The 13,133-nt window shown below is 39.1% G+C and overlaps 1 protein-coding gene across 1 annotated transcript in view; it reads right to left on the bottom strand.

Annotated features, from left to right (window-relative positions):
* Positions 1–13,133, bottom strand: part of GLP1R (glucagon like peptide 1 receptor) — a 73,860-nt gene that overhangs the window by 47,968 nt on the left and 12,759 nt on the right. The window contains exons 2-3 of the mRNA XM_051996877.1: positions 10,359–10,449; positions 8,537–8,647 (exon numbers count right to left, since the gene is read on the bottom strand). Coding sequence (XP_051852837.1) covers positions 8,537–8,647; positions 10,359–10,449 — 202 coding nt within the window. The remainder of the gene's footprint in view (positions 1–8,536; positions 8,648–10,358; positions 10,450–13,133) is intronic.

Raw genomic sequence — 13,133 nt, 5'->3', positions numbered from 1 at the left:
TCCCAAAGAAATTATTAAGATTTTCTTTTATCATACCAACAAGTCACATGAGATCATAAAATATAAATACTGAACAAATAGTAGGTGCATTTATTTACTGATAAGAGAGAGATACTAAATTTTTATTTACTGATTTTTTTTCTTTCTTTTTTCCTTCTTTCTTCCCTCCCTCCCTCCCTCTGTTTCTTTCTTCCCTCCGTTTCTTCCTTCCTTCCTTCCTTCCTTCTTTCTTTCTTCCCTCCTCCCTTGCTTTCTTCTGCTTTTGCTCTCTTCTTATTAGTTCTTGACAAGCTAGAAGAATAAATTCAATCTAATAAGATGAAATTGAATAGAGATAAACGTACAGTCCTATAACTGCGTTCAAGAAATCAATTCCACAAACATAAGATTGGGGGTGGTGGGGGGGAGGAATTAGACAATGGTTCCTCTCAAAAAGTCTGGGGATACTGAAGGACCACAGGCTTAATATAAGTAAGTTATATGCCAGTTAGAAAAGCTAATTAAAAAACACCAAAATGGAATTGTGAAATGATCCAACCATTCTGGAGAGCAATTTGGAACTATGCCCAAAAGGCTATCAAACTGTGCATACCCTTTGACCCAGCAGTGCCATTACTGAGTCTGTATCCCAAGAAAATCATAAAAGAAGGAAAAAGACCCACACGTACAAAAATGTTTGTAGCAGCTTTTTTTATGATAACAAAGAATTGGAAAATGACTAGATACCCATCAACTGAGAAATGGCTGAACAAGCTGTGGTATATGAAAGTAATGGAATAATATTATTCTATACAAAATAATGAAGAAGTTGATTTTATAAAGGACTGGAAAGATTTACAAGAATTTTTGTTGAGCAAAACAAGCAGAACCAGAAATACACTGTACATAGTAACAGCAAGATTGTGCAATGATCAACTATGAAAGACTTGGTTCTTCTCAGTTTTTCAGTGATCCAAGACAATCCCAGTAAACTTTGGAGAGAAAACACCATCTGTATCCAGAAAGAGAACTATAGAGATTGAATATAAATCAACACATGCTATGTTCACTTCTTTTTTCTGTTTTTTTTTTTCTCTCCTGTGGTTTTCCCCTTTTGTTCTGATTTTTTTTCTCTTAACATGATTCATAAAGAAATGTGTATTTAAAAGTTAATATGCAATAGTCAGAAAAAATAAAACAAAGAAATAAAAAAAATCTGCATGATTACATCACTGAATTCTACCTTGCTTATATTACATCTGATTTGCTACTTTTAGAAAAGCTGTAGATAGTCTGAAGGAGTCCCTGCATAGGACAAAGAGAATGACGAGGGACCCCAAGACCACTCCATATAAGGATTGGTTGAAGAAACTGTTGGAGTTTGGCCTGGAATATAAAGAGACTTAGGGAGATATGATAAATGTGTTCAAATATTTGAAAGAATGTCCCTTGGAAGAAGGATTAGATTAGTTCTGCTTAGCCTCAGAGGGCAGAAGGAGGAACAGTGAATGTGTAGGAACTGCAGAGTCTCAATGTAAACAAACAAAAAAAAAATTCCCAACCATTAGAGCTGTTCAGAAGTGGAATGGGGAGCATTGGTAAGTAGCTGTCTCGTTCTCCATTGGTATCTTCAAACTGAAGGGGATTCCTTCCAGGTACAAAGGTGACTTCTGACACTAATCTCTCTGGAGCCCACATTAGAGATGAGGTAGGACTCTTTGGACCAAACTCTTTAGGTAACAAGATTTTGGATGCCCTTATCTTAGTGAGAGACTCAGTCTACAGTTTTCTTAGGGAGTTCCCTTTTAGAAGGGAAAAAAAGCAGGTACATACCCCAAAGAAGAGGTTTATAAGACACAACATAAATACATATAACACAAAGTCATTCATTATGGTTACACCAATTCTAAATTCAGAATATCTCTGGATGAGACTACAGAATATCTTTTTACTTGATTTTATTGTTTATTATTATTGTACAAATAGTAAATATAATTATAATTATTAAATTATTCATTTATTCTACAAATGTAAACTCTGTTTAAGAGACTGGGGAAGAAGCAAATTATTGGTAAAGATATGTTTTCAGGATGCTCATTGTCTAGCAGAGGAATATGACACAAACACTAATAATTATTATTAGCACCTGATGTACAGGGAATCAGATGCAGAGGGAATATAGGATTATAGATACCTGGGACCTGTTCTGCCTCTGACACATACTGATTATTTGACCAGAATCATTATTAAAATTTTAGAACCTTAGGCAAATTTCTAAGACAAAGATTGCCAGTGCTATTAACAATCTGTATTAAAAAAGGGAATTTCCTTACTGAGAGTTCCCCAGTTCAGTAAAATCTGACTCTTATTTCTACTATTCCCTGAAAAAAACTATATCAAAATTACCCTGTGAAGTCCAAGAAAGAAGGTGGCTACTAACTAGATCAGGAAAAGCAGCTGGGGTAGTATTTAAAGAATGGGTAGAAATTTAGCAGATTAAGAAGAGGAAGATGTCCCAATCATTGAAAATATGCAAGAATCCCAACAGGAAAGTGTGTATTAGTAATGAAGTAATATGATGAGACTAGTAAGTAGGACAACAAATTATGGAGGCCTTTGAATGCCAGGCAAAAGCGTTTGTCCTATAATCAATAAATAATAGAAAGCTAGTACTAAAAAAAAAAAAAAAAAGCTTAGTACTTAAGAAAAATTATGCTAACTATGGTATGAAGAACAGAATGGCAGTAGGAAGATTTACCAAGGGAAGGGAATAAACATTTATGTGTCAAACTTTGTGCTAAAAGCTTTAGTCCTCACAACAATCCTGGGAGATAGATGCTATTATTATCTCCATTTTACCATTAAGAAAACTTAGACAAACAGAGGCTTGCTGACTTGATCAGGTTGTTAAGTGTCTGAGGCCAGATTTAAATTCAAGTCTTCCTGACTCCAGGTATAACTACCCTACGTGGTTGACAAGAAGCAGACCTAGTTTCAATAGAATGAAGCTGGAGAGAAAGGAATAGAGTCAAAAGATGTTGCAAGAATGCAACGATTAGAATAGTGACTTATTGGGTATGAGAGGCAACCTGATATGGCGGAATCATTGAACTTGAATTGGAATCCTTTCCTCCTCTGTAGAGTAAGAGTAAGGAGTTGATGATAACTTCAAAAATCTCTTCCAGAGAGTTTTAGAGGCTCCTTGACTCTAGGCTCAGTGCGTTATCCACTGAATCGCCAGGATTCTCCCGATCTTGAGTCATCTGAAACTTGAGCAGGTATGCTCTAAGTCATTGATAAAAATGTTGACAATCCAGGGCCAAGGACAAATTCAAGACAAGGAAGCAAATTTCATATAGGTATTGTTGAGTCTTAATGGATGATTCTGGATGGATTTACCTTAATCAAAAGACTGAGGTAGCTGATGTGGCACAGTGGATAGAGCAAAGGCCTTCGAATGAGGGGAGAATTGAGTTCAAATTCAACTTGAGCCTAGCTATGTCACTTCACCTCTGTCTGCCTCAGTTTCTTTAACTGTAAAATGAGAGTAATAACACCTATTATTAGCTGAAATTATGAGATAATATTTTATATTATTTAAATTTTTAATTTAAATTATAATTTAAAATATTTATAAAAATAAAAGTGTAAATAAAGAGTTTAAATTATTTTAAATCAGTTAGTACACAGTAGGTCCTATATAAATGTCAGCTGTTATTAATCATACTCTAAACTATGTTTCCTCCATAACAATGGCTAGATGCCTTTGGCAAGCATAATGTTTCATTTTGTACCTCACTCAAATTAAAATCAGGCATTGCCAAAAAGGCAATGAATGAAACAGTGTAAGCGTGTGTAGGCTGTAAGATATCACCACCAGGGAAGAACTGGGTAGGAGAAAGGAGAAATTGTCACTAGAGAGATAGATCACCCAGAATAGAAAGTGAGCTGGGGACATGCAATGTATAAGACATAAGGTATAAGATAGCCTACCTTTACCATTGGTGTTCACCTCTGTCAGGAGACCTGGAAGAAAGCCTCCATCAAGTTGAGTGAAACATTTAGGGGAGAATATAAACAAGCATCACAGACTGAGAAGACATAGATGGATTGCTCTCCATATGAGATCACAGATCCATCGATGTATTATTATACTTATCTTGGACTCTATGAAAACTAAAAAGATCCACCAGCTCTGGATTCATGAATCAAGGCTTAAGGGTCAAAATCCTACAAGGGTCCTCAGTTCTCCTCCGAATCTCCCTCTGCCCCATCCCAAGCTACTGCGCAGGATTTCCTCACTGCAGGTTAATTCCTCCTGCTTCATTAGCTCTTGGGACAGAGAGCAGTCTGGGTGGTAAAAGCAATTATGCTGATGGAGCACTTGCATCTATGGGTCCCTAACTCAGTAGGAGAAAGGGGGGGCCAGGCAGTAGTCATGGGTGATTTTGAGTGTCAGAAAGCAGAGTAAATTAGTCCTGTGAGCCAGGTGGCGGCTGGCAGGGGGTCGGGATGGCTGTCATTAGCTTCATGGAGAAAGCAATAAAACTCTGTTCATTCATAAACGGGCCACCATGAGGGCCTATTTCCTGCTCAAATAAAATTAAAAGTGATGGATGGGGCCTGGGAGAAGGAGGCAGAGTTGGGGGTGGGTTTGAGGCTGAGTGATGATAGGCTGCTTCTGGCTGAGACGCCTGATAGCTGGGAAGGTGAACACCAACTTGAGGTTCAGAGGGGAAAGATAGGCCGGTGGCATTATGGAAGATAAGCACAAGGAAGAAAGGGGGAAATTCGGGGTATTCACGTTTTCAGGATCATGCTTCCACATGGCCTCAAGCAATAATATGAAGAAGAAAAAAAAAAGGTTGGGAAATCCCCCAAATCCCCAGAAACAACTGGAGGTTGCAGATATTGTTTTTCCAGTAGCCCCTGGGCAATATAATAGGTGTCAAACTTGATAGATTTACAGGTTCTGGAATCATGAAGACTCATTTTGGTGAGTTCAAATCCTGTCTCAGACACTTAACCAGCTGTGTGATCTTGGGCAAGTTTCTTAATTCCCAAATGGGGTCATGGAGAATTAGACAAGACTAAAATGACTGAACAACTTCACACTAGCCCTAGGAAGTAGTCGGCAAGCATATTGTTTATCTCCTCTTTATAGATGAGAAAATTTGGGCTCAGAAAGAATAAAAATAGATTGGGATTTGACCCCAAGTTTTAGAATACCATCATTATCATAATCATAATAGCTAGCATTCACATAGCTCTTTACTGTTTACAAAGAACCTTATATAGGTTATTTTCTTTCACATGGCTTAAATCATAGATGGAATAGTTCACAGAGATCATCTGGGCCAATTTCCTCATTTAATAGATGTGAAGTTTGATACCTATAGGTATCAGAACACAAATTTGAACCCAGAATCTTTGTCTTCAAATTGTTTTCTTTCCAATATGCTATACTCCAACAGGTTATGGATAGCCTGAGTGTGCTTAACTTTTACCCAAGTGCTGCTAACATGAATGTAGCTCTGCCCTTCTCCCCAACATTCCCACTGTTGTTCAGTCATTTTTCATTTGTGTCTGATTCTTTGTGACCTCATTTGGGTTATCTTGGGAAAGATGCTAGAGTGGTCTGCCATTTCCTTCTCCAATTCATTTTACATATGAGGAAACTGAGACAAACAGGCTGAAGTGACTTGCCCAGAGTCATATAGTTAGTAAAATGTCTGAAGTCAGATTTGAACCCTTGAACATGAGTCTTCCACATCTAGTACTCTATCCACTTTGATACCTAACTGCCCTCCTACTCTCACACAGGGAGTTAATTCCTGCCTTCCTCTAGAAAGGATATTCCCATTCCTTTTCAACTCTTGGTGAGGGGGAAGAAAGCTAGATGGAGCAGGGTGTTCATCCTCTAGAACCTCCCTGGGCATAGAACCCATTGCAAGTGGAAGAAAGCTGTCGCGCCCGCTTGTTCCCACCAAGCTGTATAGTAGAAATTCTGATTACAATTGGGTTTAACCCAAGTGCTTCCTGCTGCTTCTGTTGAAGACCTTTTAAGTAACCCATCAATGGGGAAAGATGAGAAAGTCAGATGAAAACTACATCTTGAGTTGTCTTGAGTACTTTCAAGAAGCTTTTTCAGACTAGCCACTTACTCCTTTGTATTCTCTTGGCTCTTCTATTTTATAGGCTCACATGGCTTACCAACCCTTGAATATGGAGGAGATAATTCTACAGAATCCCAGTGTTTGAGAGGAAAGTCCTCCAGGGTGGGAGTTAGCCTTATTAATCTTATATCCCTTTCAAACCTTTCCCTAACTTTGCTTGTATGTACTGTGTGCTTAAGGGATGTTTCTTTAAATGACAAAATTTCAAGTAAATGAATTTTATCTCCTTCATGAAAATTGGAGCTCAAGGGCCAGGAGTTTAGGAGCTTACCCAAGCACCTCAGTGACTATGTGGATCTGGACAGTTCAAAAAACTCTTCAATATTGAATAAGTTAATGAATTAATGAATAATAAATGTATTTTAACCTTCATGACTAGCAGGCTGTTCCATTTAAAACATGATTTCACTTAATGCAGCCTGAGCACTATTATATGGGGTAAAATGGAATCCATTTCAGTTCATCATTGACAGCTAGGACCAGGGCAGGGACTTCTACCTGAGGGATGTAGCTAGCTGATGAGCTTGACCTGGGGAAGATAATGCTTTGTTTTTTCCCCACAGGGAATGGGACAGCAATGGTTTGAGTTCCCAGGTATTCTGCCCCATAACCTAGCCAATTCCAGAGCAAGCCTTTCTGCCAAAGAGTCCTGAACAGATCTGTCTCCTTCCCCAAAACTCCAGACTTCATTTGCAAAAATACAGTGCTCTTGGCAAGTCTGAGCTCCCCCTCAGCATCTTTTCTGTCTCTGGGAGCCTATGGAAGCATTTCCCTAGGAAATGCCAGGTCCCAGAGGAGGCATGTAGGTAATGAATTATCCCAGTGACAACCATGGGCCAGCCCTCGGCTCCCAAATCATCATCTCTAAATCAGGCCAGGCGGGTGTCAAGTTCAAAGAGGCAGGCGTGGGTGGTCACTTACCATCAGTATCCCTGTGTGCCCTCCCTAGACTACCCCGAGACCCATTTAATCTTGGGGGAACTAATCCCCATTGTTCCTGCCAGGAAGCCAGGACATGGCTGTTCGTTTCTATCACTCTGAGAAAAGACAGACCCAGGGCAAACTACTTCTTCTTCTCCCAGGACATAGTATTTCCTGGCCCAGCACTTCATCTTCCTAGTGCTACTAATAGGAGAAGTTACCACAGAAGGTGGGGTGGTGGAGGTGGGAGTCTTTGAAACAAATTTTTCTTACTCATCATAAGATCATAGGTAGTCCCACTCCCATTTTACAAATGAAGAAACTGAGGTCCAAAGTGATAAGATGATAAACACAAGGCCATCTAGCTAATAAGTGGTAGATATGGGATCCTTTGACTCCAGATGCACTACACTGCAACCAGAATGTGCCCTCATGTCTTTTGTCTTCTCCCATCAAAGCTCAGGGAGCTTCTGCTCTGGTACATGCTACAATACTGTGCTGGCCAATCTCAGGGGTCCGAGGTTTCCTTCAGCCTACCTTGATTGAAGCCTGGTGAATCATCAAATAAGTCACTTGACAATAACAGATTAAAAACAGAACCTCAATGAACTAGTGTGTGTGTGTGATATATATGTATGTGTGTGTATTTGGGTGAGTGTTGGAGAGAGAGAAAGAAAGTCAGTGTAGATAGGAAATAGAGAAGGAATAGAAGGGGTATCAGGTCAAATAGGAGACCACAACAAAGCAGGAAATCATCATCACAAGTCCTGATCCCTTCCTAAATGAGGGCATAAACATAATCAACCCAGCTACCCAGGTAAGCCTTGCCTCCCAGGACTTGTTAATGATGCAAGCACTTAGTGAAGAAAGGGGAAGGAAAGAGGGGAAAAGATTAAGTCACTCCATGCTGAATACTCAGCAAAGAGTAGGAAATAGGGAGAAAAAGGGAATGGGTGATACACAGCTAGGAAGAAGGCTATGGGAAAATACAGGAGGGATTGAGGAGTAATAGAAAGGATAGAGAGGGAAGAAGAGAAGGAGGAAGGAAGGGAAAGAGGAAGGAAGGGAGAGAGAAAGAAGGATAAGAATAGGACAGAGAAGAAAATGGTAGAAGGTGGGAAGGGGAGAGGAGAGAGAGGAAGGAAAATGCATCTCGCCATTTTCTATTTGTTTTGCTAGATTGTTGTAAAGAGGAATAGAAATTGGTGAGTGCTAAAAAGCTGCACAAATGGTACCAGTACTAGATACATAAAGATCCAGAAAGGGGAGGAGGGAATTATGAGTAGTATTTAGGGATGCAGTATAGGGTAGCATAGTCCAACTACCTAGCTCAAGACAGTAGGATAGAGAATCTCTGGGCTCTGTTTATACTGGCATATTGAGTTTCCATCCACACAACCCCAATCCCACATCCAGGAACCCATCTAAAGCAGGAGGTACTGGGGCAGGAGTGTTCTTACCACTACTGGCCCAGGGAAGGTACCAGGGACAGCTGACATTGACATAGGTTCCAGGAAGTCCATCTGGCCAACAGGCATAGCTATCAAAGGTCCGGTTGCAAAATATACCTCCTGAATAGAGAGAATGGAGAAGACAGCTGATTAGGTGAAAATGGAAGTAAGAAAGGTATCTTTTAAAGGTTCAATGTTCCCTTTGCACCCACAAACTTCTTGCACAAATTAGAGCAATCCAGCTGACCCAATGGAGAAGAGCTCTGAGTTTGAATTCTTGTCCCTAACTTCTCTGTGACTGTGAGGTCAGTGCTACTTCCATCACTACTTTATGTCCCTCTTTTGTTCTGGACCCTTTGTTCATCTCTAAAGAAGAAAGAAATGGAAAGCTCACCTCTTCATTTTCCAAGGTTCTGAGGGGAATAAAAAGATCTTCCCTACAAACTGGGGATTTCCCTGAGCTCTTCCATCAGTGCTCAGGAACAGACATCTCTGACATTACTATATCTATAGTCAGGAATAGCTCATGGCCAACCATTGCTTCTCTTCTGATCTCCTCACTTCAGTGCCCACTTATCCCAATCTATGCTCTCCTCCCAATCTGATCCCAATCCCTTCACATTTGAGATTCCTTCCAAATCTATGATTCACAATAAAAATCATACTAATTCATGTTTCAGGTTCTCATCTTCTTGTGCCTGAAGTTCAGGAGCAGCTTCTTAATAAGATTCCCATCCTGTTCTTATTAAATCTGAATGAATCTGCCACAGTAATCTTCCTAGAATACTGTTTATATAATTTCATTCCTTTGCTTAAGGTCCCCCAACGCATCCTTTATTTTATTATTTATTTATTTATTTTGCTGAGGCAATTGGGGTTAAGTGACTTGCCCACGGTCACACAGCTAGGAAATGTTAAGAGTCTGAGATCAGATTTGAACTCAGGTCCTTCTGACTTCAGGACTGGTGCTCTATCCACTGCACTATCTAGCTGCTCCCTGATGCATTCTTTTATTCAGATCTGAAAGGTATCTTGGAGTTCATTTTGTCCAACCCTATCATTTTACAGATGAGGAAAATGAGGTACAACTGACAACAGAAAGGTTATATGGAAAAGAGTCAGGATTTAAATCTAGTTCTTCATTGTTTTCCATTTTGCTCCACTGCCTTTCCTCTCATTCATTCATCTATCCATCTATCCATCTATCCAATATTTGCTGAGTCCCTACTAGGAACAATTGCTTATACCAAGTGATGAGGAAGATCCCCAAGAAGATTAAGACATAGTCATTGCTCCAAAAGAGTTTCTAGTCTGGTAAAGGGATAAAATACAAACTCAAATAACTATAATACAAATCATAAGTGATAAGGAAGTAGGAGAGGTGCAAAGTGTTTAAAGAGGTTAAAAGTTGCAAAAAAAGATTGGCCACTTACAGGTTGGGTTGGGGAACAGGAAAAATGCTGATTTGGGGAGGAGGTATTTCTGGATCTGAGTGGTGGATTTTGAGATTCAGCATAATGTGGTAGAAAGAGCACTAGATTTGGAGCCCCAAAAAACCTAGTTTCAAGCCTGAGTATCCTACTTACTATCTTTGTGACCTTGGGTAAACCACTTCCTCACTCCAATGTGTTTATCTCTATAAAGAAACAGTTGAATTAGATCTCCAAGGTCCTTCTTGCTCTAGATGTTATGATTCTATTTCTCTGTTTAGTAGAATAGTATCAGGACAAGGGGAAAGTATGATTGGGACAGCAGTGGGATAGAATGTGGGAGGAAGGTCAAATTAATGTCTATCTTCTCAATGACAGAGACTACAGAATAAAGCGCTCACCTGTGGCTGGGAGAGGGGTCTCTTGTATGGATTGTTCACACTTCAGGCGGTATTCCCTCCATTTATATATTGTTTCTGAAAAGGATTGCACCTACAGGAAGATAACAATAACAAATGTTAGAAGTGATGAGATTCAGCTTGGCATAATGAAGTGAGAGCCAGACTTAAAGTCAAGAAGAGCAGGATTCCAGTTTGACTTCTGACTCACACTGGATAAGACCTTAGAAAGTCAGTTAAAGAGTGCTCTAGGTACTCTTTAAACTATAAAGTGCAAAAAAAGTGCTGATTTGTACTGTGAAGGAGGTATTATTCCCATTATACAGAAGAGAAAATTGAGACTCAGAGATTATAGGATTTACTCACAGTCATACAGTCAAAAAGTGCCTAAAGCAGGACTTAAAACCATGCCTACTAACCCGAAGTCAACCAACTATACAAAGTTGTGAGGATCAAATGGGATATTATTTGTAAAGTGATTAGCATAGTATCTAATAAGCACTTAATAAATGCTTATTTCTTTCCTTCAGTTTTTTCATATGTAAAATAAAAGGGTTCAATTAGATGATGACTAAGGTCCCTTCCAGTTTTAAATCCTATAATCCCAAGTCACTGAACTTTTTTGGGCTTCAGTTTCATTTGTAAAATATCTTTCATAAGACCCAGAGTTGGAAAGCACTTTAAAAGTTTAGTCCATTTTTGTAGATGAGGAAATGGAGGCCTCCAGATGCTAAGTACTTTGTCCAAGTCAATGTAAGTAGTAAGACTCACTCTGAGGCCTTTAATTAAAGACTGGGTGACCACTTGTAAGCGATGTTGTAGAGAAGGCTGTTGTTCAGATATGGGTTGCCACCAAAGTCTCTTCCAGTTCTGAGATTTCATGAAATGATCAGACTAGAATTTGAATCCAGATCTTGTGTGCTTTCTACTTTGAGTTTGAAAAATCTCAAAGATGCATGTGAGGCTGTTACTCACCAAATAATTTAGTAATTGTCACCAACCATTTATTAAGTGTTTACCATGTTCCACACACTATGCTAAGCATTGGGGATACAAAGAAAGGCATAAGCCATCCAAAATTCTAATGGGTAAGACAACACGAACAACTATGTATGTACAAGAAATACACAGTATCATTGGATTCATCTCAAAGGAAAGGCACCAGTATTAAGGGAGACCTTAAAAGTTGAACAAAGTCTATAGAAATGTGAAATAGAATTATTCCATACCACTGTGCCTGCATGCCTGCAATTCCCCCACTGCCCAAGAAATCTTTCTTTAAAGTATCCCAATATGGAAGGTGCCCATTAAAAGGTTGTATATCTACTCATTGTCCACGGCAAATGCTTCTAAATGGACTGTTTGTGTTTTTAGGTGTTTTTTTAAAAGGCTGTGACATATAATTGCCCCAAAATGATGAGACTGATATGCCTTTTTCTGTTTTGTTTTGTTTTTTTCATTCATACCTGATAATTATGTCATCTGAGAGATGACATATTAACTCATTATCTCCCTATGGGCATCAGAATAAATTAGCTTATCAGAAGAGACCAGGAACATAAGGTCCTGTCATAGAGGGCAAAAATGGTAGAAACGTAATGGCCAGGTGAGAGCCTAAAGTGAGAGAAGACAGGTAACAAGATTCTGGGTGGGCATCTATGGGCAACAGAGCTGTGAAGATGAATTTTCTCAATAAAGGGTAGTTATAAAATCATTTAACTGCTTTGAAAACAGACCAAGAAAGGTGCATCAAGATGAATACTTTCACCTTTCAATCACTCTTATTATTTCAGGCCATTATTTGAGTAAGAATCTCCTAATTGGTCTCTAGGCTTTCCCCTTTCCCATCCATCTGCCCCATAAGTGGCCAAAATGATATTCCTAAAACACAGACCAGACTATGTCACTCCACCACTCAAAAACCTTCTCTGGCTCCCTATTGATAAAACACAAAAGCCTCCCTAATAATAAAACCTCTCCACCATCTGTCTCCTATTCCCTTCAGACTGAAGACTTATTTTATATTCTTCCTCTTTGGGTACTCTCTATTACAGTCCAATTTGTCTACCAGATGTTTCTCAGAAACATACTAGGCATGAAATAATGTAGAAATGAAAAGAAGTGACAAATGTAAAATGTTTTTAAAACTCTTAAGGGTAACCACTAAGGTTATCTAGTTATCTTTATGCTTGTTATTGTTATCAAGAGAGATTCATAATAGACGGAAGAATTCTGGCTCTAGAATCTTAAAGAAATAGATTCCTATCTTGTTTCTGATACTAGCTTTGTGATCATGGGCAAGTCCCAGTGGAGAAAGTAAGGCAGGTGATCTTGCACAGCCCTCTCTCAAGTCAATTTGATGCACTTGCATGTCACAGCATCACCTCCCTGATGTCATGGCCCTCTTCCAGAACAAAGGACAAATAATAACAACAATCAAATGCTACCTGCTTCAGGAGGGTCATTGTGAGACCCAAATGAGAAAATGATCTGAAGACCCAATGCTTTGCAAACCGTAGAGTGCTATATAAATACCAGTTGTCCTTAGAAATTTAATAAATGTTCATTGTATTTGAATCTTGAATAAATGTGTGTGTAGTCCCAGGAGGAACTCTGAAGGCCATGAATAAATAAAATGCCTGCCAAATTTGTTATCCAATTAAAAAAAACATAGTTTCCTTACTTTATCCCTTTTGCTTACGATCATAGATTCATTTAGCAAATGGGGAAACTAAGTCCCAGAGAATTAAGTGATGAGTCACATAAGTGGTAAGTAAC

Source organism: Antechinus flavipes, chromosome 4 (assembly GCF_016432865.1).
Source record: "Antechinus flavipes isolate AdamAnt ecotype Samford, QLD, Australia chromosome 4, AdamAnt_v2, whole genome shotgun sequence".
Classification (NCBI taxonomy): Eukaryota; Metazoa; Chordata; class Mammalia; order Dasyuromorphia; family Dasyuridae; genus Antechinus; species Antechinus flavipes.
This window is presented reverse-complemented; position numbering and strand designations above follow the sequence as displayed.